The sequence below is a fragment of the Solanum verrucosum genome, unplaced genomic scaffold (genome assembly GCF_900185275.1).
Source record: "Solanum verrucosum unplaced genomic scaffold, falcon-dt-bn FXZP01000229.1, whole genome shotgun sequence".
In the NCBI taxonomy this organism is placed as follows: Eukaryota; Viridiplantae; Streptophyta; class Magnoliopsida; order Solanales; family Solanaceae; genus Solanum; species Solanum verrucosum.
In genome coordinates, this window is record NW_026020011.1 from 3702204 (window position 1) to 3729023 (window position 26820).

Below are 26820 nucleotides of genomic sequence, written 5' to 3' on the forward strand. Positions count from 1 at the left end.
TGTTTTCCTACTTTCATTATGAAAGTTATTTCATCATTTTCAAGATACTTGTTTTCCTAAATATTTTAACAGCAAAAAAACAAGAAGATATTTTTCTCCGTATCGAACACATCCTGAGTGAACAATGCAAGGATGAGCAAAACTAAATTTATCACATAACTATCACTAGCAATTACACAAAATGTGTTCATGTTGCATCAAAAAACAAGGTTAAAACACACAAAATACAGTTCACATTAGCCATTTCGAATAAACGATACGTACATGGAATGAAACTAGAAACATTTTGGACAACAAACTTCAAACCATGAACACATGGTGGAGTAATTCTTAACTTGTTAAGAAACAATAGCAGAGCATATACATAATGCAACAGCTAAACGAAAGACAGCATCGCCGCTACAATTGCTGTCATGAGACTAGGAAAACAGCAAATGGTTGCAACTTGACAAGATCACGCGGAAAAGAGCAAGAGAGTGCAGCAAGCACAACAACTTCCAGAGGATCCTAACTGAGGTATATGTCATCAACTCGTTAACTGAGAGATATGAACGAGACATGACTAAAGACTTCAATAGAATGATGGTATTAAGAAGCCATAAGGGTCTTCGATCTGCATTTCTAGCTTACGAGATTCAGGGAAGTGCTCTTTACCACACGACGCTTGAGCTTATTTATTCACAAAAACTTCAGTCAGAACATTATGTCACGAGTGCCAATACTACTAGTACTCGGACTAGTATTAGCAGGAGCATAGAAGCTCAAAGAGTATCAAGTCCTAGAGACTTGGCTTTCACCTTCAAAGATCTCAAGTAACAGATTGCTTCATCAATGACATCCATCGAGTCTTTTCCTTTCCCTCCGGGGATTATTTTCTGCAAAATGCTTATCGTCTCGAGAATTTGATCTTTTCTTGGCCTCTTTTTCCCAGATAGAGAAACCAATTCTGAAACTTGATTATTGTGACTGTTCCCACAACTGGATTCTGCATCATCTTCCAAGTCAGAACAAGTAAAGGGTTTTGCAGACGTTGCAGTATCCATGAGTGATGGTATATGGCAGCCACCATCTAACTGCTTACGTCTTTTGCTTGGCCATTCTGAACTATTTACTTCTTCACCCATCTCGTCATGCCACGATGGTAGATCATGAGCTGTCATAGTACTAGGCGAGTGCCCTGTGCTCATTTCATCACCGTCCTCCGAATAACTATCATCGTCATCCGAGTAGAGTAGCGCATTCAATTCTTCAGTATCCTCGTGCAATTCACTTTCTACATCATCTCTATGATTTTCTTCATAATATTCACCACCGGAGTATTTTTCAGATGGATAAATTCCGTTCTCTAAAATCTGTTGGCCTTCCTTAATCAGATTACAAGGTGCAGGGGATTTTGGATGCCAAGAGGGGAGGCATTGCACAGGAGTACCATTTGGAGAACTGTAAAGTAAAGTTGTTTGATCACCAGATTGATCAAAAACAAGAAATCTTTTCTGCGCGGATCCGGGGCCAGCATTGGCTTCTTCATTTACTCCGGAATTGTCAACTGACTGAGGAGCAAACTTCTCTTTTGATATAGTGCTCAAAACAGGAGCAAAACCCTGATGCAACTGTGGTAAACAGTATAACCAATTGTGAGCTTCAGTTGGTTGGCTTGCCTTCGATTCTAGCAGCCCGGAAAACGAAAAGGGCGAATACCCTTTTACTGGAACCTCATTCGCGTACGGAGGCATGTAAATAGGAACAGAATTCTGCTGCCCAATATTGAGTCCACGACTAGATAAGTTCGAATGGGCAGATTGCAGATCAGGATACTGGCGACGGAACCACGATACAAAGTCTCTTTCCATTCAACCACAACAATCACCTGATGATCAAACCAAATAACATCCAATAAACCAGATGATCCAAATATAAAAACTTAATCTTCAAAACAATACAATTATCCAAGATCAGCGAAATTGCAAAACTTACCAGTTCTAAATAACTCAGGTAATACAAATTGCAGATTATTCCTTGTACACTTGAGAAACAACAGAAAATCCAAAAAATTCCAGCTTAACTAAGATGCAGCAACAAGAAAGACGAAAACTACGTGACAGGTTTCAACAACTGTCGGAAATATTCAGCCTGAAATAAACAAGAACAGAAATAAGGTTTCTTCCACAACAAAGTACAAAAAAGGGCAAGATCAAGGATACAACAAATACACTAATGTTGAAATCTTAATTCAAAATTACGAAACATGACGAACGCTAACCTGGCAATCTTGAAGAGGTTGAAAGCATGCTATAACTCTAACAATTATGGTGGCACACCCCGCAATTCCATTTTCATGTTTTAATGCCCGAAATCTTGTCTGGCCAGCTGCTTGACACACCATAACTACTTGTTCCAACCCTTCCACAACAATCTTCCACCAGAACAATCAAAAAGACCAGTGATTTCAAACAACTCCCACCAGAAAATGCTTGGAAAACAATACTACTTCGCGCGAATCTTTCTAATAAACTCAACCTATCTCCTAGAAGAAATGACAAAGATAACTACACCCGAAATTATCTTGCAACAGCAAACACTAATATCCCCAATTCAACAACAAAGTTCTGAAGAGGAATAGATTCTCAGCTAATCCTCAGAACGTAACACGGTATAACGATGAAACGTGTGGATCCCATGGAAGATTACTAACAAGATTACGAGTTCCCGAGGTTCAAAAACTGAAAAACTAATCAAGATTTCACAAATAAACTGTTTTTTTTTCTCAATTCTACAGAATTACATGACAGTACAAGTTCAAGGAGATGACTTTCCGATATACATCAACAGATAGACAGCAACACAGCATACTGTTTTTCTTTTTCTGTGCTTTCCACCAACTCTTAAGCTCCTGTAAACAGTACCACAAACAACATCAATTTACAAAGTCAAGAACATCATATGAAAGCATGTTATTGAAAAAAAAAAGTTAAGAATCTTGTAATAGCACGCCTTATTAGTGGGATAATTGAGGGGTGGGGTAAATTATTACTAATTAGAACAAAGATTTGTACTTTTTTGCTTTTGGTTACTTTAATCTTTGTTTCAGAGATTTACCAGTCATAAATTAAGGCAGTACAAAAGTAGTGTAAAAATTGGATCTTGGAAACATCAGTGTGAATAAGTTTTCTAATTTTTGTCAAAATCTATAGCACAATTTGTAGTATTTAACATAGATCTTAGTGAAAAATACAGAAGAAAATGCAAGAAAAAATCCATAAAATTCAGAATTCAGAACCCAACAATCAAAAAACAAACCCCATGTCATAAAAAACAGATACATAGCAAATAGACTAAAAAAAAATAATCGACAGTACATTATCAAGAAAAAGGGAAAAATCAGAAATTAGGAACTTACAGTGAATGACAATTGCAGAAACAACACCCAAATTGAGTATAATTAAAAACCCAGAGAGATTTTTAAAGGTAAGAGATTAAAAGCAGAGTGAATTATAGAGAGAGAGGAGAAGTAGAGTACAGTCAAAGATAAGGGTGGAGACTAATATAGACTTACAAAAATGATGAAAAAAAAGAAAAAGAAAATAAACATTTTAAGTCTTCCGTTGATTTGGAGGGTGGTTATCCGTGTAGATGACCAGGACTGATTCCTCCTCAATATTTTCTGAGTCAAGCCTGTTACATAGAATTTGCCTGATACGATTTATATCTGTTATGTGATTTGCGGACTATTATAAAGTGAAAGTTTACTCAATATATCCAAAGTGTTCACCCGAATGATAGAATTGTAGTCGTTGCAGGTTATTCTATTTTTTTAAAAATAAAAAACATTTTAAACTTTGGTTGCTGAAATTAATTGCTTTCATGCGTGCGAAATGCACGCTTGGATTTGTGTACAATCATATCACCTTTAATTTTTTGGTCTAGAAGGATTCCACTTGTTTTTTCTTTCTCTAAAAAATAGATCTAAAACATGATTTGGTCATATATTGAACTAATTTTATTTTATAAACTTTGGAAGATGATTTTTCAAGTTAATTGGAGCAAAGTGTAGGCCAATTAAGAACTCTCAAATTTAGAAGACGAGAGTTGCGGAAATAAGAATGTTGAGGTGGATGTGTAGGCATAATAGGAAAGACAATATTATAAATAAAATATTCGGAACAAGGTTAGAGTGAATTTCGTGATGGACAAGATTAGGGAAAGTGAGATTGAGATGGTTTATACATATGAAGAGGAGATGTGTAGAAGTCCCAATAAGGAGGTGTGGGAAGTTGTCAGTGGTGGGATGAATGAGGGATAGAGGTCGGTATGGGAAGTTCGTTGCTATGTCTACTATACGTTTGTGTGTTATTTTTAAAAATTGTTTGGTATGAGTTACTTGTGTCAGGATTTTTAAGAGACAGTCTCTCTACCTTCACGGAATAGAGATAAGATCTATGTATATCATATTATTTTCAGGCCTCGCCTAATGAGATCAGACTAATATTGTGGTTATTGTTGAAAAATATTCACCTTGCTATCCTTCAATTTTTTGTGTGTTTTTGTTTACAAAATAGAGATAAAATCTACGTACATCAAATTCTTTTTGTTGCATGCTCTCGAAACCAAACAAGACTAAAAAGAACATAAAAATTAGTGGCATTCATATAAGTGCTTTTATTTTGTTTCCTCAAGACAATAAAACGAAAAAACATCCCTTTCGAAATCTCAATTTAGATTTAGCATCAAATATCGCTTTGAAAGTGCTTTTTTTTTTTTTTTTGGTTATAATGCTTTTATTTCTTTTAATGACCGATATATCTATAAATTTTAGTACTACTAATTTTTCACCTCTAAAAAATGAATTTAATGCCCCTTTTTTTTCCTTTTCTTTTATAAACCCTTTTTTGGGGGTAATTCTACCATTGAATTAGCAATGCTAAAGGGGGAAAGTATCCAATGTGGGAAGAGAACACCCAATCATTTGAAACTTGACCATTCAAACCATGAATGATACAAAGCACAATGTAGGCCCCCTCTAACTAGCTATGGCTACTTGATTATCAAGATTCAAATATTATTTCAATCCACTAACATACTCTTTAACTTCAACTATGAACAAGGGTGTGATGAACCATCAAAAGTTAGGGCAGGGTGATAAGTATCTCTTTATTCAGATTTTAGGTATGAATTTCAAGAACGAAGTTGATTTGATAAGGAGAGTTTTATTTTTTAAAGTGAGACTTTTCAACATTATTTTGAATTAATCAACTTTAAAATGGAGATGGATTTACATTTTTAGCTGTGTGTCCAATCTTTGAAACTTTAGTATTGAAATTTTCATATTTTTAGAATTATGGATTTATGTATATACTATCTATTACAATTTTAATGAATTTATATACATAAATTAATATTATTTCACATGAAAAGTATTGGATTTTAGATGAATTCGCTATATAAAAGTTGCATCTTCCTTTGTTCCAAAGTGAATATCGATCACTAGGTGAAAATATGATTTGGAATATTCCTTCACGCTTAATTAGATATTATCAACTAAAATACTGTAAATGAGGAACTTTTCAATAAAATAATTTTACACCTTTTAGTAGACTTGCTTAACTCGAATTCAAATTAATCGATCTAGTAAATTTTGAATATCAATAATTGATTTTTTTTAAAATGAGGGGGGGGGGGGGGGGGGGTGAAGGGGCAAGAAGAACAAAGAACAAAGAAAATGGTGAAATAACAAATAGTAGTACAATAAAACTTTTTCATCATTAAAAAAAAAAAAACAGCTTTATTCCACACACTTTGCAAGAAATGTTTAATCAAACATTACTACTATGACTACTTTACTCTTCAACCTTGAATCACTTTTTCTTTTACTTTACTATAAATAATAATAATAATAATAATACATAGTAGTGAAATACTACATGATTATAGCATGCAAAATATTAACTATTGCACTTTGGCCAGTCATGCCCATACATACGCTATTGTCTAGTAACTTTCACTATAAACCTTAGACCTGCTAAATATAGATTTTATTATTACCAAAGATATTTCACAATCATGGTAGTTGGCATTAAAATCATCCACTTCATAGTGCAAAGTTTTTTAAAAATAAAATCAAGAAGTTGTCCTAATAATGCTGAATTCTAAAACCAAAATTTTCTCATATTTAAGGGCGGACTTTGGGAGAAAGCTACGAATTCGATTGAATTCAGTACCGTTTTAGCCAAAATCTTGTATTTATATTTGAAAAATTCATTTAATATGTTTAAACAATATACTTAGCTAGATTGTCCCTTTTAGAATTTAAAACCAAGAAACTCAAAAGTTGATTCTGCATGTATATATATTTTGTCACTTGCTTAGTGGTATCGTATAAGGAAAAAGAGCCATATATATCCCTTAAGTTTGTGATTTAAAGTGAATATATACACATTGCTGAAAAAGTGGTACATACCTTCATTGTTTTATAAATGATGCATACATTGTCTTGTCGTCTAACAAATGGTGCATAATTACCTTTTTCGTAAAGACACTGAATTATAAAATATAACCTAAAACACATTTTTTAAAAATTTAAAATGTCACTTGGCTTTTAAAAAAAATCACCCTAGTCATTTTCTTTACACCTCCAGACCCGTCCAAACAAAAATGAAAATTGGAATCTCTATTAGATTCAAATCCGATCCAAATTGATTTTATGACTGATTAGAAGAGGAATTGTATTCTTTTCATTTGAGTCGAGTCTCTAGGTCTGGTTTGAAGGGATAAAAAGAAAAGAATGAGTGAGATAATTTTTTAAGAGTCACATGATATTGTTTGAATTAAAGAAAAAACAGATTTAAGCTCTCTTTTTTAAATTCAGTAAATATAGGTCAGTTAACGAAAATGATAAATATGCACAATTTGTTAAACTATGAAAAATAAATGTACTACTTTATCAATGAGTAATATATTCATTCTAAATCACAAAATTAAACAATATATTCTCCAATTTTCCCTTTAATTTAATATGCATGTGAAGAGAATATATTATTTCTATTGGATATCTTTTCGTATATATATATATATACTATACTATTTTTATTTTCTTGATTTAATCATACTTTTATTTAGAACATAAATATTAAAGCAGGTGAATATTCGAAAACGACAGTCAAATTCTCAACTGTTCCCTTCTTTGACTATTGCTCTAATAATACCTAAATTAGATATTTGTTAGGTTATATGTGACAATTGACATACATGGAATACCCCATCTAATTAAATGACGTTCTATTTTATCGCGAAGACGGAAATTTTATCCAGAGCGAAAAATTATAATATCAAATATAAATTAGATATCTATAGATCAAAATTTATTTTGTATACATATACGTTAAATTTTAAATATTCTTGTAAAAATCCTGACTTCGACACTAGATATTAGGAACATTATTCATTAGTGAACTTATAATATTGTGAATTTGAATTAATCGAGGCAGTACACTTTAAATTCAGATACTTAAAAGCCAAAAAATAAAAAAGAGAGGAGGAAGACAAAGAAATAGTATAAAATAAACAATAAGTAGTTAATTATTAATTAGTTAAAGAAATGAAAGTGAGTGTACTATAAACATATAAATAACCCTAGAGACCATCATTTGATCACCTGAAAACAAATCTTTTGTACAGATGAAAAGATCCAAGGCAGACATTAATTAATTTATAAACCATAATTAAATTTAAACTTTGGATAATAATAGAAGATGCTTTGATAAATTAAATGCATGATGTTTGGAGTGGAGGGAACAATATAAATCAAGATTATTTCACTTTTGGTGGCAATATATAATACTTAAACCATCCATCACTACACTAATTTTTTTAATTAAATGTAGTAATACATAATTATAGCAATGTAAAAAAGCAAAAGGATTCCTCTAGGCACGTCTTAATTAATTAATCTCTAATTTAATCATCCTCCATACTTGCTTTAATTATCTTTTTCGTACAATAATCAAGATTCTACTCCATACTTCCATCTGTATTGAAAAATATTTTATTTTATTTTACTCTTAATAATAAGTATAAATTTATTGTTCCATTTGATACGTGTGAAAGAGTAATTAACTCAAGATAAATAGACATTAATTACAGTAATTACCACTTTATTTGAAGTGAGACAATTTTTTTGGGGTCCTTGATGTTTTCAGTAGTACTACACCCACCCACAAAGAAATATAAAAATATACTAATTCTATCTTAGATAATTTTTTACTTTATTTGAAATTTATCAACGTTTGGTCAATAAATTCGATAAACAATTTAAAGTTTTATTTGGAATTTGAAAACACCCAAAATTCTTTTTTCACTTTTATAAATTTTTCATTTTCAAATGTATTCTGGATTTTATATTTAAATTAAAATAAACACATTTACATTATATTTCATGTTTAAATCATCTTTCATATATTTTTTTAAAAAAACATCCAAATTCTAAATATTTATTACTAAAAGTATGATCAAACACAACTCCAACTTTGAAAATTCCAAAAAAAATGATATGATTTTATTATTATTATTATTATTATTATTATTATTAATATTATTATTATTATTAATATTATTATTATTATTAATATTATTATTATTATTATTATTATTATTATTATTATTATTATTATATATTTTTCTTGCTACAACATGATTCAACTATTTTTATCATTATATATTTTTCAGGATCTATAAATATCCGAAAGTATATAATGTACATAACTATATTGTATTTTTCTTAATTCGAATTTTATAAATGGGTTCAAACTCGGTAATGTCCCTTAAAACCCAAAATCATCAACTCTTAATCTTGCATTAATTTTTAAATTTCTATATGATAATAATTACAAACATGAGGCATTGAGGTGTATTAATATCTCTAATGATTTTTATTAACTTTTATATGAATATATATCTGATTGGTTTTACTTCAGGCTAACCACTAAATCATTTTTTATAGCATTAATTTCCAAAAGACGCACTATAAATAAATGTAATACTTTTAAAGCAAAAGAAAAAAAAAGTTGCACTATAGATTTTATTTTTATATTTAAAAAAAGGAGGCACACATGGGGGCACTTATGTCCAATCTTTATGTGATCACTGGTTTTTCCTATGCAAAATTATTGCTTTGGGGTTCATGATTAATTGACTAATAAATTTCATCAATATTAATCATTATGTCAAAAAAAAAAAAAAACTTTGGGGAATTCATATTTCTACATAAATGGATTATGAAAATTCAAATTTCAGACTCACCTCAAATTATACTTTAAAAACGATTTCTTAAATATGAGAATGATATAATATAATTTCTCGAGAATTTAAATATTGTCTTTTCCTTTAACAATCTAATGTTTATATCTTTAATTTATGATCTCAAAAAACTTATATTTATATCTTTGATTCTATGATCTCAAAAAACTTATTCATACTCGATATTTATATTCAACCAGTAACAAATATGCATTCACACATCAATTTATCACTTAATTATGCTAGATTATATGATTTAATATAAATATTATTTTTTAAGATGGGGATAGTGAGAATATTGGTGGGACATGAAACCCCATTTAGTTGTGTTTGTGGAATTTCCAACAGAAAATTTCCACGCTTGTAAAGCTAAATTTCTTTTTTCAAACTTTAATATATATAGTACTTACTAAGTAATATATTTTTCTATTATTACCCACAAACCCAATACAAAAAGTGCAGAATATAAAGGAAGGAATCCCTTTGCATGCTTCATATTAATTACTCACCCCACCACCACTTAATAACGTATTTTATGTTCTAATTCAACCCACTTCTTACACTTTTTTATCTCTAGATCTCTTGTTACACTTTAAACATGAAAAGGGCCACCACTAAAAAAAATGTTTAGCCTATTTCTCTAGATATTTTGATTGAATTAGCGAAAAAAGAAAAATAGTAATAATGTTTTTATATTGACAAACTAGGATCAATGAAAATATGTTTTTCGTTGTGTATTTTTTCAGTAAGCTAGTTCATGGAAAAATCATATTTTATATAAATAAATTTTATATTGATTTGTCGTGGAAAAAATCTTTATTTCTAGTACGGAACATATTTTGTATTTTTTTATCAATAAAAAAAAGTGGGGGTGTGGGATTTCCATTAATACAAAGTGGTAAGTGGTAACCTTCTTATTTGGTCCTAACTAATTACCTAGTTTTGATTTATCTATTAACCTAATAAAAAAATACTAATAAAATTATGATGTCTTTTGGCTTTAGGTCATGGGATGCATCATATCTTATACTGTTAAAGAACTTATTAATTAATGAATATGCCACATTAATTAATTATATATGCAATCTACACATATATATGTTGGATGAAAGAGAACATTTCATGAGTTTAGGAGTTATGGAACATCATTTTTGGAACTAGTTTTTTGCATGTTTGTTTCCCTTGGAGGGTAAGGAAACATGAACTTCCTCATCATATATGTTCTCCTAGTAATTGTGATGTTCAAGTTTTGAATATGTGTAAATAATATAAGTTTGTGGGACTTCATCTTATTTCCCCCTCAACAAAAAAGAGTGAGTTGCAATGCAAGTAACAATTAAGAAAAGCCGATCGAGATCAAGGAGTGTGATGGAGTGAATGAGACTCCTTTAAGAATAAAGAATTATTGATAGGAAACATTTTCGAAGAAAATTAGCCTATATATGTGAAACAAATCTGAATTAGTCAGGTGACACAAATATGAACTTATGTGAGTGCTTTAGAAGTGAATAGTTTCTTTTTGCATATGTCAACCCAACAGAAAATATTGGGTTCAATAACAAGCCAATAATATCTTGGTGGAAGATGAAGTAATGTCATTATATATATATATAACTATATAATATATGCTTCCACTTATAAGTAAGTCAATATATATAGTGTTTGAGTTGCCCCTCCACATATCGAGAAAATCATAAAACACAACATGAAATGAAAGTAGTAAAGGAGGAAAATTGTGTCATGACCTAGCATGCAATTGCTTTCTCTAAATTTGGATGTGTAGGCTAAGATACAAAGTTTTGGTTACCATGTAGATTTGCACACATGTAGGTCTGGTTTTCATCGAATCTTTTTTTATCTCTTTTGAGAATTGTCTAAATCTTTTTGTTCAATTAATCTTCGTCTGTACAATGTTGCTATTAATGCGAGTTGTAAGGAGTCTTGGTTTTGAGTCAAGTTGGGCCGACCGTCCCCTTTCCACCTCTAATTAGTTGATTTATATTTAGACTTTTATTATAATTTTTCATGAATTCCATATTTTGGTTAACCACCTTAATTAATTCCAATGACGATTTTAATACACTCATTTGAGATATTTTAATTCACCATCAAGAATCTCATAGGCCATAACTATATTCATCATCTTTTTCAATCTTCCCGTAACTACCATTAATGATATCCTATGATTATATTCTTCATTATTGGCAACCTTTAACCACCAATCAAGCCCAAGAATTATCATCTAATATCATTATTATTTGTGCATCATATATGAGAAGGAAGTGGTAAAATTACCTCAACTCAACCAAATCTTAAAAACCAAAATTTGATTTTTTTCTACGTAGGTGTTCAATTAAAACAGATCATAATTAAAGTAGGGGAAATTATGCGGATAAACAAATATATACTCCTCTATCCACTTTTAATTGTCATGCTGTCCTGTTTTAAGAGTCAAACTATAAGAATTTTAACTAACATTTTACGATGTATTTCTTCATCATCTTGATATCCAAAAAATTGCAATTTATAATATTTTTCGTATAGTTTTTGAATATCTGTATTTTTTTTAAATATCGAATTAATGTAATCTAATTTAACTTTGAAAATTAGTCAAATTGACTTTCGAAAAATGCAATATGACAAATAAAAGTGGACGGATGAAGTATTAGTTAATTATCTAATATAGCTATAGTTTCCATTAATTACCACTCACAATTTAATTTTAGATATAATTATGTGTGCCTCTCTCCTCTCTTCCTCTCTCTCGCCTCTCTCCTCACTTATAGATATACAAATACAAATTATACATATACGTATACAATTATACGACCAATATAGAAATACAATTTGTCTCTCTCCACCGTCTGCCCTCTCTCACTCACCTCTCTCTTCCCTCTCCCAATCTCACTCGCCCGATATACTAATTCATATGTATATCAGTTACATATATACAATTATCTAACAGATATACATATACAATTCAATAGATATATAAATACAATTCGCTCCTATCCACTCTCTCGCTCGCCTCTTCTCCTTCTCCCAATCTCGCTTGCCAGATATACTAATACATATGTATATACGTTACATATATACAATTATCTATATACATATACAATTCAATAGATATATAAATACAATTCGCCTCTCTCAACTCTCTCGCTTGCCTCTCTCCTCCTTCTCCCAATCTCGCTCGCCTCTCTCCTACCTCTAATATGTAGTTACGAATTATAATTAACAAACTATAGCTATAAAAGCTAATTAAATTTATTTTAATGAGTATCTGCAAACTTTCCTTATTAAAGTATCTAAATAAAATTAAGTACTACTAATATTGACCAATTAATATCTTAAATAGTTAGAAAGTGATGAGGTAAAAAATAGAAGGTCAAACCATTGTTTATTGCCCCTTTCGTTTTGGGGATTGCACGCATGCTACCACTAAATATTTAGGAGGATACGACAGACACGCTCTGCTGACCGCTGGTGATAAATATTTCTCTGATTATAAATCACTTTATTGAGAGTATAATGAATATCTTAATGTTAAATTGCTATTTAATATAGAAATGTGTCATTTTTTTGAGACTGATTAAAAAAAAAGAAGTAAGTCATATAAATTGAGACAGAAAAAATATTTATTATTTTCTTAACGAGTGTGACAAATAATACCCGAGGCACTTTTACATATCACATTTGCTTTTTAAGAAATCATGTGTTTAGTAAGTCTTTTTTTCTTAATCTCTCGCCAATAAAATAAAAAGATGATTAAATATGTAATTAATTTTTTAACATACACTTATTTTTAATTAATATTATTTTTAAACAAGTAAAAATAGACGGAGAAATTTAATCAGAAGAGATGGAGGCATGAGAAGGGTTTGGCATGTGAAAGTTAAAAGTAGTGAGTCAGTCAATCAACACAGCGGCTGTTCCGGAAAAATAGCTTCGATCGCGCCGTCACTGGTGGAGAGCGTGCTTTATTTTTTTTTTTTTTTTTTTTTTACACCCACCTCAACATTACTTTTTTATATTTTATATATTTATATTATACTACTAAATATATTTATTTTATCCACTGTGTATTTTGTTAATTTGGTCCTTTGGGTTTTGTTTCTTCCTCTAATATTGCTGCTTTTGTGTTGAGCAAACATGATTTTTTAAGAGTTCAGAGTTAAAAGGGTAAAAAAAAAAAGGAGTAAAGTATTAAGAAGGCAATAAAATTGAGTATGAAATTAAAATGACAATATTTAGATGAAGGGGTATACGTCAGACGACGTTAAATGGTAGGTTGTAAGGCTCATGCTACATAAGCCTTCCTTTAAAAAGAAAACGATGCATTTTTTTTATAAAAAATATTCTTTCTTCAATCGTTTTGTTGTTGTGTTTATTTTATTTTTGTTTCCTATTTTCACTATTTATATTAAATGTAAATAAAAACGTAAGTGATGCGGTCAAGTTTAATATTTTTTTTTTTTATAATTTGATAATATGGAGGACAAAATATAGAAACATGAAAAAGAACATCACAATTTAGGCGTATCGTTCGATTCAATTCAATTTTGAACCATGACCAAAATTCAAAGCTTGTCCGAACGACTAAATCATTTACATCATAATTAACTACCAAACGTTGTAATAATTTATACGAAAATTAATACATGAACTTGATATTTTTTCTATTTGTTCAAAGCAAGAGAGCTTGTTTAAGGGTCAATTCTTTGTACTCCACTTTTTCCAAATTCCAATGATAGATAGCAATAGGTGAGTAAGTGTGCAAATCTCAAACACAGAGAGATCTCCTTCGCATGCCCTTCGATTATTGAACCAAATTAAACGTCAACCCTTTACATCACTAAAATGATGTTGCCAACAGAGTCGGACTCAAAATTTTGATATTTATTTGAATCAAAGTTGCTGAGTTCATTGAATCGTATCTGAACTTCTAGTATCGTAGTTTTTTTAATGGGATAAGGCAATTTTGTGCTTGGATTAATAAAGTGGTGGACTAATATAAATGTCAAATTAGAAGTTGGATATAGGAAAATTCATAAAACCGATCAGAATAGTTTTCTTTTTGTGTGTAAAGACTATACAAATTGACTTTCTTATACAAAAATTAAAAAAGTTAACTTTACTATATAATATTGAAAAGGGTCATATTTGCTTCTGTACTCTAAAAAAGGGTTATATTTATTTCTTATCATTCTTTTTTGATGTACTTTCCCTTATCGTCAAATTTAGGGCTCATATTTGCTTTTGAACTGTTAAGTAATATGTCTTCAGTCCAGTTGTCTTACGTGACACCGACATGAATTTATTTTTATCACTATTAAAATTTGCTCTTCACTATAACTATTATACCCAACCTAATATTATACCTATCCATCTAACCCATTAAACTCAATTCCTAATACTATATTTCCTTTGTTACTTTTCCATAGAAAAAAAGTCATCGACAAATATATATATATATATATATATATAGAGAGAGAGAGAGAGAGAGAGAGAGCGCTAGAGCTAGGGATGCACATTCATGTCTTGATCGAAAGTGAGGCTTCACACAAAGATAAAATGACTTATGCTACATAATTTTCATTAGTTGAGTGACTTAACCGCTCTATGCGGTTAACTCTTCACCTTATTGCCTTTTGCCCATCCCTTCTTGTTGGTTAAAGATATCTATTTGTATATCAAAGATATGGAAATGTTCTTTGGACCAAACAATATGTATATTTATGGCCCAAACCTTGTTTTGAACAACTGGTCTGGCCTGTAGAACAAGTACTATCAATATGCTTCTTGAGTTTAAATTATAGAATGGGCCATGATAAATTATCATCATTCATTTTCCTACCCAATGGTATATATCAACAATGCTACTTAATTTGTCAGGTATTTAATAAAGATCGTTTCAAATATACATAATAAAGTAATTAGTTTATAATAAATATAGCTATATTTTTATTTACATAAAAAAAAAGGTCAAATGTCATTGAAAATATACACTAACTATACAATATAGCTTATCAAAGTTATAGAAAGTATACACTGACAATACAACTTACCTATACACTGACTATACATTATGATACACTCAAAGAGTTGAATATTATAACTTAACTATACATGAAGTGAATATTGACTATTAAATATGGATCAACTTAAAATTACCTTTAAACAGTCTCAAATTTTAGATATGAAATCCTCTTGATGTTTCAAGTCTTTTGATATATAATTCTCTCAAAATGATTTACATTTGCGGTATGCCAAATTTTTAATCAAACAAGTTTTGAAACTTTAATGGCTGATTGATTATGAAGGGGTTCAAATGTTGCCACCGTAGCTCCACCCTTGTACTTTGCCATATCGAACCTAAAAGCACACTTAAGAGCCGAGCTGCGCTAGAGTGTAGGAAGTGAATTTGGTAAAATTCAATAGTTTTGATATAAAATATATATTTGTCTTAAAAAAAAATCTTTCAAAATATGTATAAATTGTTAATTATAACCCAGTAATTGAAATGGACTAATATTTTGAACTCATAAATTTCAAATTGGATTCCCCTTATGAGCACAAAAATCATTAATATTAATTAGCTGAGAAAGAGGTACGTGTAACAAACTTCTACTAGCATTTCAATTGTTGTAGAATTAAAAGATACAAAATGGATTAACAATGTTCTTTATGTATTTATACTAATCTTTAAGTAGAGGAGATAAATTATACAATCTTTAATATGCTTTTCCAATTCAGTGAAACAAAGGGCAGAACAATTTTTTATTTTAATAAATTTGCATGGATTATAAATATTGCCGTTGTTCTTAACAATATTTACGGGTAACTTATCGAATTTCACCAGCTTAGACTTCAGATATATGTATCTAGTATTCAAATATGTTCAGATACATGCATCTCGAATATATGAGGTCAAAATTATGTATAATTTGTTGTAGATATACTATATCTAAGTGAATTCACATGTATCTGACTCTCTCCTCGCCACTCTCCACTCTCGCTTGCCTCTCTCCCTATTTTTGGCATCCCAGATATATGTATCTTGTATGATTCACATATGTCTAGGATACATATACCATCTTGCTCACCTCCTTCCTATCTAGCCCGCCTCTCTCCCCATTTTAGTGTATTTGGTAGCAAAAACACATGTATTTAGGTGCATCTGACTTGAAATATGATATGAAAGTACTCATTAGTGAGACAATATGTAATTATTTCAAACTATGATAGGAATGCTTGTCTAATTAAGTAATTTTTCCAATATTTATTGGTTATTCATTTTACAACTAATGAGATAATTTATTATTACACAAATATATAATTTATTTTAGATTATAAATTATAAAATTATTTAACTAATACGATTTTAAAAAATTAAAGTTATGAATATATATCGAGCTTGTGCACAACACGACTAGTCTTCGCAAAAGACAAAACTTAAGTCCTCAAACAATAAGTGATGAATTGATTGTTAATAGCTCAAAATGAAGCACAAATCTCAACTTTTTCCTTCCTATTTTGGCCCTTACTGTTTAATATAGCCCCAAACATAAAACAAAATTTACCTTTCTAAAACTTAAAAGCAAGAACAATTTTATTTAGAGTTTTTTTTTTTTTTTTTTCTAGGTATGAAGAAGTCTAATGTTCTCCCATGAAGTACTTGACTTGAATTGCGCGCAAGCTATTCTGAACACCAAGCATATGCTTTCACTCATTCATTTCATCCATCTTTTTCCTTTTAGTACTAGTTCATCATCTAGGGAACTTGGACCTGAATCATCATCACTCATGTCACTTGAACTTGCAACATCCCATACACCTGTTGGACTTGGAGGAACCATGAGAGTTGAGGCACCAAAATCACTTAGCAAAGATGATTCTTTGATCAAATCAACACACTTCTTTACTTTATCCTACAAAATAGTCACAAAGACAAAGAAGAAATCTTTTAACATTTTGGATTAAATGTAAAGTTAATCAAGATGAAAGACATAAGATTGAAAAGTAATAGTAAATAATCAAAAGTACTACTATATATGTTTTTTTTTTTTTTAAAAAAAATTAATCTAAATAGCAGCACACTCAATCGCTTAAAATAAAATAACCAACATACGATAATATGTGTATATAATTAATATATAATCTATGTATATGTATATAGTAGTTTCATCTAATTTGATGTTAGGTTAGTGTGCTTTGCATGCTTTTCTCGAAGCTCATATTGAAGCTCGTCGGTCAAGATATTACATTCCACCTTGAGCGACAGGGAGAAATCCTGATCTTCCAATTGCGTCAATACAATAAGATAGATGTATGAATCGCTCCGTGACTTTATACACACCAAAAAAGAATGAATAGACGCTCAAATGAAAAAAAGCACGATAAATATAAAGCTTGAAAATGAAGGATATAGTCGCGAAAACAATGATCATCAACATAAATTTTGAATTCCAAGAAGTGAATTCAAGATTTACCTTTTGTACTTGTTGAATCAGGGTAGATATTGCTTTCTCAATGCCACTTGTCTTATTTTTCACCACAACATAGATTGCCACAGCTGCTGCAATCTCAGAAGGTTTGAATTCCAAGAAGTGAATCCCTACATTAAATTTTCACCCTCATAAAATTTAAATTACATATTTCATTTTCATTTTTCTATAGTCAAAATTTTGCAAGATGAAAATGTTACCTTTCAATGTTCCTATTATGAGATTAGTAGCTTTAAACATTGTAGATGTTGAAGCAATTTGATCACCATTAATCTTCTTAATGAAATAATCAATGAATGAGAATGGTGTAATTGCATGCATTCTCCAATTCAATGTTTTCAACACAAGAAGCTCCATTCTTTGTATGGTGCTTGCTTCAAACTCAAATTGTGTTCCCTCAATCTGTCAATAATCATTACAAATTTATTAACAATTATTAGACAAGTACCCAAAAATTAAATAAAATGACCCTTCTATAGACAATTTATGTGTGTTACTATTTCTTTTAGTCTGTTTAAAAAAAGAACGTCACACAATATAATACTCTTTCCTTTTTAGATAATCCAAAAGAATGATATACTTCTATATTGGGAACAGTTTATAGTTAGAAAATATCTGACTTATTTTAGACCATAATATAAATCAGAACAAAGTCTCATGTGATATATCTAAAATCACAAGATTTAATAATATTTTGATACGTTACACACATCTTTAATTTAATATCTTAAGAATAATTTTTTTTTGACTATTTTTTTTTAAATTTCGTGCTTAGTCAAATTAAGACATGTAAATTAAAACGGAGGGTATATATTTACCTGTAAATCTTCAGATAGAGGAACTTCAACCTCTTCCAATTTAGCAGCAATAGACACACATGCTATAGCCAACAATTGCATTGTCCATGCTCTTTCCTCCTATAAAACAAGCAAATCATATTAAAATTAATAAAACTTGATGATTAAAATGAAACTACAATTAAAAAAACTTGATGATCATATGAAGTTATAATTAATAAATTTGATGATCAATTAACTTACAGGTAACTCAAAGACAGAAAGAAATCTATCAAGATAGTTCACAGACAAATATAGACACAATGGTCCAAATTTGAAATGTGAATGAACCTGCATACAAATAATAAAGCCACAATTAGCATTGATCAATACTTAATTAAACATTAATTACAAATTAGATTGTAAAAATCTATGTTTCACAAGTAGAACAAGACAAGAATAAACGTAAAAAACTCAGTCAAAGACACCTAAAAATTTAATAAAGTAGGAAAAAGATAAAAATACATTCAAGGTACAAAATTTATATGAAAAAAAACAAAAAAGATCCTACCAACTCAAATAAAAAGATTTTCCAATATAAAGTAAAATCCAAGAATTATATCATCATATAACCCCCCCCCCCCCTCCCCCCTTTTCCCCCCCACCACACACACAACAATACACAGCATCCCTTTTTGAAACAAGAAATGAAGTTACCTTGTAATTTAAAGTTAGATTTACTATTTACGGGGCGGAGCTAACCTTAAAGTTATGAGTTCGCAAGAACCAATTAATGAAAATGATTGTGATTCAGTACTAGTAAACAAAAAGTTCTGACTCTGCCTATTCATGAAAGTAACGTGTAATTGAAAAAGTTGATTCACTATTCACACAGACGGAACCAACCTAAAATTTATCGAGTTCGACAAAATTCAATAAACAAAAAATATTTATGATTTAAAATTCATAAAATAAAAATTCAGATTTTGCCTATGATTATATCAATGAAAGTACCCTGTAATCGAAAAAGTTGATTCACTATTCACATGAACGAAGCCAGCCTAAAAGTTATTGAGTTCAACAAAACTCAGTAAACAAAAATGATTTGTGATTCAAAATTCATAAAGTAAAAATTCAGGTTCCTCTGACTATATCAATAGAAGTACCCTGTAATTTGAAAAGTTGATTCATTATTCACACGGGAGAAGCCAGCCTTAAAGTTAACAGATTCGACAAAACTCCATAAACAAAAATGATTTGTGATTTAAAATTCATAAACAAAAAATTCAGGTTCCGCCTCGGACTAATCACAATCCATCAAACTTTAAAGTGAAATCTACTTAACATTAAATTGATTAACAAGTACTAATCAAGAAAATTTCCACTAATCACATCAAGAATCTAAATTATAACCAACCAACCTGGCAAATCCAATCAAGAATTTGCTCTCTTTCCCCCAAATCAAATTCCCCATTTTTCAACTTTTCAAGATAATCATCACAACACATATATTCACATTCTTTTTTAATCATCAAAGCCACACAATCATCACTCTGAAATGGCATAGTTTGCTGATTGTTTTGATGATCCCCATGAAACAATGTATGAATATCATCATACACATTTTCGAGCATGCTTTTGTTATATTCAGCACAAAAAAGGCCAGAAATTACAAAATCCATAGTTGGTGCCATTGAAAATGCCTTAAAGATTGTATTTTTGTATACTAAAAAATAAGTCCCCTTGTGAATATAAATGTATTTAATGTAAGTAAAATTTTCTAGTTTAAAAAAGACAATGCAAATAAAGAGAAATGAATGTAAATTTCATGGTATAAAGGGGAAATTTTTCAAATCAAAATGATGAATTTTTAATAGAAATAAAAGGGAAAAAATGGAAATAAATAAGAATGTAATGAAAGACTGTGAAGAGTAATAGTGCCCTTTTATAGGGACTTAAGGTGGAGAGAGATTGAGGGGTGGCACTTCTTCTGTTTCATATATTTGTCGTGTTTCTCTATTACACGTTTCTTAGCAGCTTTAAAATATTTGTCGTATTTCTCATTTACACGTTTTTTGACAGCTTGTTTAAATGATTGTTATCTATTGTTATGTGCTGAGTTATTAGTTTGAATACAATATTTATGTTAATTTGTAATTTAAAAATTTTAATGTATCGTATCATTAAATTCAGCGTTGAATAACTATTGAAAGTCTAGTTTTGTATAATGACCGATTTAATATGATAATTGTATCATTACTTTTTTTTTCTTCTCATTTTTTTTGCTTATTATTTGATAATCTTATTATTTTATCCTACCTTTTTATAATAGCTCTATCTCGTACTCTATTTTGCTTGTAAGTTTATATTTCAAATTATTAATATGTAACATTATATATGTAATAATAAGAAATGATATATTCAATTCAAATATTATATTCATTAAAATAATATAATATGATACTGTATAACCGTAATGTTTCACCTAGTTAATTCCTTCTCACAAACTTCTATGAAATTGCAAACAACATGAAAAGGGAGTGTTTCTTCTTGATAAGAACCTTATGATTTTGAACCATGAAACCTACTTAAGAATATAAACATTATAACACTATGACATGTTATTATTGATTATGAACAATGACATAATGATTGCAAATTATGATACTAGAACTACAAACTTATGAGCATGAGCCCTCACATAAATTTATGAATATGAAAATTTAAGGGATACATATTTGTATATATCACATGATCCAGCAAGGTATGAAATATGACTTAGTTAAAAGTTAAAACGACAAGTATTTTGAGATAGAGAAGTGCTTTCTTTGGGAAATTAGAATAGAAAATAATCTAAAATTTGGTATATTTACACGATTTGAAGTGAACAACAAATACAAATAAATATTTACCAATCCAAAAGTACTCTTAATCAAAATCGAATTATGACAATTAATTGAAACTACTTATCATGAAAAATACAGTTTTTTTCCTAGTATTCATCAATGATAGTTTGGTGATTAAGACAGTTTAGAATACTATAATTAAACAAACAAATTTGGGTGATTTTCAATAAGAGCAATTATCACATTGATACTGCTAAGTAGTAAGTAGTATACTCATTTGCTAGGGAAAAGTCATAAGGTGCACTCTTTAGTTCTCTGAAAAAAAAATATGCTTACACCTGAGTAACCTTTCATTTATTTATAGTCTATTTGGTCAAATTTTTAAAAATTAATTTATTTTGTATGAAAAATGGCCTAAAATATTTTTAAATTATCAAATTCAGTTTTAAAATACCTCTCATTGGCCTTTTGGCTTTAAAATACCTGACATCAACGTATTGACTTTAAAATGCCTTTATTTTTAACGGGCTTGAAAATATACTTGACAACCACTAGGATGCTAAATGTTCGTTTACCACTTAACATAGGCATAAAATGTTGTACATTTCTAAAAGAGGCTTTTGGGACACAAATTTCTAGCTAGCTAGCACTTCCCTTTTCACATTATCCAATCACTATATATTTCAAGATGCAATATATACCTTTCGTTTTAATTAATTAGTCAATTATAAATTTAAATTATGCGAGAGTTTTACTTTAGAATTCATTTTTTTCATATTATATACCACCCTATACTATGGAAGGATTCTATCATCCCTAAACTTCTTTTTTTTACGTATGTTATTTATCCTTCACTTTGATAAAGAAAATACGTTAAAATATATCATGTGCATACACACACTTAAACTAGACCAAAAATATGTTAAAATATCTTATTTAATTTACTCTCGATAAATGTATCAAAATCGATCAGATCTCATTATCCCTCAAATATCAAACTATGATGAAGTACAAAATAAAAATTCTGAGTAATATTCCACTATAGTTTAAGGGGGGGGGGGGGGGTGGGGTGTAATTGACAAATTTACTACAACTTAAGTGTATTTTTATGCCATATGCATATGTAATATGGATATATCGATTCTACAAAAATGGCCACCTTACCTTCAACTTATTAGCTAACGAAAGGGGCAAAAATCGCCTAATTCCTATAAAATAATTATTAATACTCAAATGTGCGCAAAAAATAGTGAGGTTTCAAATTCTACTCCCTCAATTCTCTATGGAGGATTCTGTAGATATTTTGCAAAAAATCGTCCGTAAGTCATATCACAAAAATATTCATGACCTAACAAATACAAAAAACTGAGAAATCACCTAATTTCTATAAATGGCTCTTGAATGCCCCAAATACATGTAATAAATAGTGAGGCTTCACGTAATGCTCCCCATCTCCCTACAAAGGGTTCTGCAAGGTTTTGCAAAAAAAAATAATCGTCAGGAAGCCATATCACCAAAATATTCGTGGAATAACACACACAAAAAATTGAGAAAATCGCATAATTCATGTAAAATGGCTACTAAATGCCAAAAATATGTGCAAAAAAATGGCGAAGCTTCACATCCTGTTACCCCAACTCTTTACAGAGGGTTCCGTAAAGGGTTTGCAAAAAAAAAATTGTCCAGAAGACATATCATCAAAATATTCATGGGCTAACACACATGAAAAACTGAGAAAATCGCCTAATTCCTGTAAAATGTCTCCTAAATGCCCAAAATATGTACAAAAAATGGTGAGACTTCACGTACTGTTCCCCAACTCCCTATGGAGGGTTCCATAAAGGTTTTACAAAAAAATCATCATGAAGCCATATCATTAAAATATTCATGGACTAACACACAAAAAATTGAGAATATCGCTCAATTCTTGTAAATATGGCTACTAAATGTCAAAAATATGTGCAAAAAAGGTGAGGTTTCACGTTATGCTACCCCAACTCCTATAGAGGGTTCCGTAAAGATTTTGCAAAAAAAATCGTCTAAAAGCTATATCACCAAAATATTTATGGATTAACACATGCGAAAAACTGAAAAAATAACCTAATTTCAATAAAAATGACTCCTAAATACCCAAATAATGTACAAAATATGATGAGACTTCACATACTGCTCCCCCAACTCGCTAAATACCCAAAATATTTTAAGAAGTTTTTTAAACGAGGTCAAAATTTAAATAGTAATTGATGGTGACACTAGTTCGAGAAAAAAAGGGAGAGTCCTAGGTGCAAATTATTGGCCGGTGTTATGGACACAAGGCAATAAGGAAGTTTCTAAGAGCTAGCTAGGGTGCTTTGTCAATCACTGATTTTTAAACTTAATTAAGAATTGCCTGTCAACGAAGAATTTAAATTATATATATAAAAACTAGTAAAGGGCTTAAAATTCCTAACACACATGTTGGGTCCCCAGCCCTTATGAGGTATATATTTGATCGGTTGACAAAAGTAATTATATGCTCTAGCCATATATAAAAAAAATATACTTCTATGTATCAAAATTATATGTTATACGTTATGTACAAAATAATAATATTGATGGTTGTTTATTTTTGTCAACTTTTCTTAATTGTAGGTTAAAAATGTCATTTTTTCTTAATTGTAGGTTAACACATCACTTGTGTCCCACAAATTCTCTCCCTAACCAAAATTCTTAAACCCCTAGGACTACTATGTGAATGCTGATCAATTAAGTTAAAAGGAACAAACCTCTATTTATAGAGTCCTAAACATTTTTCCTACAAGAAAAGGACTAGCCACTCTTAAACCTTTTCCTAAAAGAAAAACCTATTTATGGTAAGAAACTCAGTACAATTCATACCCAACAAAGTCGACCAACATCTTTTAAGGGTTATTCTAAAAAAGAAAATATGAATGAACTCACGAACATTTCATTGTTGGTTTTCAAAGATTCAAACACTGAAGTCTATTCTCGACTCTTAAATCACCATAGAAAGTCTTTGGTAACAAAAAAAAAATTCCTATTGCTTATTGATAAGAGATTGCTTTTCAATTTGGATTTATGTATGTTTTCATTTGATATATAGCCATAATATTTTTGTCACGATCCGATTTCTAATCATGATAGACATATAATGCTTTAATTTGATCGAACGAATCAATTTGTTCATTCTTACGTTATAACTAACTAATTTTACATTATTTGTTTGCTAAAATTATCAAATAATCTTTTGTTTAAATAAGATAGCTAGAACTATTAAACATGACAACTTGATACACTGATATCTTATTATTGTCTGTAGAAAACATAAATCCAACAGAAGAATTAAATAAAACACATCGAAAAGTATATTTTTTTATAACTACAAGAAATACTTTTTGTGACAATCTAATTAAGTCTCTATATATATGTGGTGACCTTTGGTATACAATACTATCTTGGGTAGATTTCCGTAATTAATTCCTCAAAACTAGATGACGGAATGGAATTACTTGTGAGTTGATCGATATTTCCTAATCTAGAATAATCCTTAAAAGACGCTGGTTGATTTGGCTCTGGTAGAATAGCAGAATTAGTACCGAGAATATGAGATATCAAAGTAGTTGTAGGTCTTCCATCCATATCAATTTGAACACATAACAATCCAATATGTATACATCTCATAATTTTCGACATTGAATTTGAGTCACCAATAAGAGTTGGATCAACAATTTCCATTGCTCTATTATCTTTCCACAACTTCCATGCCTATAAATATCAACATAATTAATTATAATCATGCTAATTAATTAGGATAAATATATTGTATTTTGTTAATTAAATTAACTTGCACTTACATGGATAAGAAGGTCATCAAATTTATCTTCTTTATTATTTCTTCTTTTTCCACTTGTTATCTCCAAAAGAAGCACACCAAAACTAAAAACATCTGATTTCACTGAGAATTGACCATGCATTGCATACTCCGGGGACATGTAGCCGCTAACAAAAGAACAATAAATCACAATAATTAACATTTTTCTATACTATAATGAATCGATTCACAAAAAAAAAGTTTTTATTTAGAAAAACCAACACTTACTATGTTCCAACAATTATGTTAGTGCTTCCTTCAATTTGGTCAACTCCAAATATTCTAGCCATGCCAAAATCTGAAATTTTAGGGTTCATATCTTTGTCTAACAAAATATTACTTGCTTTGAGATCACGATGTATGATTCGAGGACGAGAATCTTCATGAAGATAAACTAATCCTCGTACTATTCCTTTAATAATTTTGTCACGTACTGACCAATCCAACGTTGCTTGTTTCTTCGTATCTTAATCATATCACGTGAGATATTGAAATTAGAGAAATGCTCTATATAATAATCTAATTAAAAAGAAAAGTGAGACGTATAAACAAGCGTACCAAATAAGAAATAGTCGAGGCTTTTGTTGGACACAAACTCGTAGATGAGTATTTTTTCTTCTCCTTCCAAGCAAAAACCTAAGAGTCTTACTAAATTTCTATGTTGAAGCTTAGTGACAAGTACAACTTCATTCTTAAATTCTTCAACACCTTGACTTGACCTTCTTGATAGCCTCTTTACAGCTATCTCTTGTCCATGATCAAGTTCCCCCTTATGATCATGTAAAAAAAAATTACATTATCAGTATATATAACTTATATCTAAAAAAATATTATATGGTCTAATATGAACATGTTACCTTATACACATCACCAAATCCACCTACACCAATTTTGTTTTCCTTAGAAAAGTAGTTAGTGGCAAATTCAATTGTACTAAAGTCATATTGCAATGATTCAGCTGTTAAAATTCCACTAAGATCAACTGCAACACATATAAATAATTAATTAAAAAAATTTAGTTAATTAAGAAATAAATGGACTTGGATTGTATTAAATAATTGGGATTGAATTAATTACCATTCATCTCCTTAAGAGTTTTATTATTTCTTTTCATCCTTCTTCTCCTTTGTAGCAAATGAAAGACTCCAATTGATAGTAGAAAAAAAAAAATTACAATGGCAACCACTACACAAATAATTAGTAGTTCTTTTTTTGGGATTCCGTCGTGCCCTGGCGAAGTCAGAAAATTCGTTAATGATGTTTAAGATTTAGTATATACATATGAAAAATAATTTTCTAGTTATTTCATATAATTTTTTGTCAAAGGATGTTCAACTGTGACTACGCCATTCAGGAATTTGAATTCATTCTATTAATGCTTTCTATTTAATTTTTGATGTGATATTTCCAACCATCTTATTGTTATCTGGGATCGGATAATAAATACGGGTTCATCTGAATTCATTCATTATTATATTGATATAAAAGAGACATATGGTTGGAATAGAGATGAAGAATATTATTATATTAAT

General features: G+C 29.8%; 3 protein-coding genes across 3 annotated transcripts; all 3 read right to left on the reverse strand.

Moving 5' to 3' along the window:
* Window positions 1-210: 210 nt before the first annotated feature.
* LOC125820000 (transcription factor bHLH145-like) lies at window positions 211-2522 on the reverse strand. Its single transcript, XM_049499414.1, has 3 exons — window positions 2261-2522; window positions 1975-2130; window positions 211-1867 (listed from the first exon to the last, which is right to left on the reverse strand). The coding sequence occupies exon 3, from the start codon at window positions 1848-1850 to the stop codon at window positions 762-764; it is 1089 nt and encodes a 362-aa protein (XP_049355371.1). The 5' UTR covers window positions 1851-1867; window positions 1975-2130; window positions 2261-2522; the 3' UTR covers window positions 211-761.
* On the reverse strand, window positions 2092-20318 carry LOC125820341 (cyclin-D4-2-like). Its single transcript, XM_049499779.1, has 9 exons — window positions 19993-20318; window positions 18836-18922; window positions 18614-18712; window positions 17996-18197; window positions 17781-17905; window positions 17052-17219; window positions 2783-2890; window positions 2261-2413; window positions 2092-2130 (listed from the first exon to the last, which is right to left on the reverse strand). Exons 1-9 carry the CDS (start codon window positions 20263-20265, stop codon window positions 2092-2094), a joined length of 1254 nt encoding a protein of 417 aa, XP_049355736.1. The 5' UTR covers window positions 20266-20318.
* A 4543-nt stretch (window positions 20319-24861) lies between these two features.
* On the reverse strand, window positions 24862-26497 carry LOC125819953 (cysteine-rich receptor-like protein kinase 10). Its single transcript, XM_049499357.1, has 6 exons — window positions 26366-26497; window positions 26146-26270; window positions 25847-26057; window positions 25517-25754; window positions 25272-25416; window positions 24862-25182 (listed from the first exon to the last, which is right to left on the reverse strand). The coding sequence occupies exons 1-6, from the start codon at window positions 26400-26402 to the stop codon at window positions 24868-24870; spliced, it is 1071 nt and encodes a 356-aa protein (XP_049355314.1). The 5' UTR covers window positions 26403-26497; the 3' UTR covers window positions 24862-24867.
* Window positions 26498-26820: the final 323 nt, after the last annotated feature.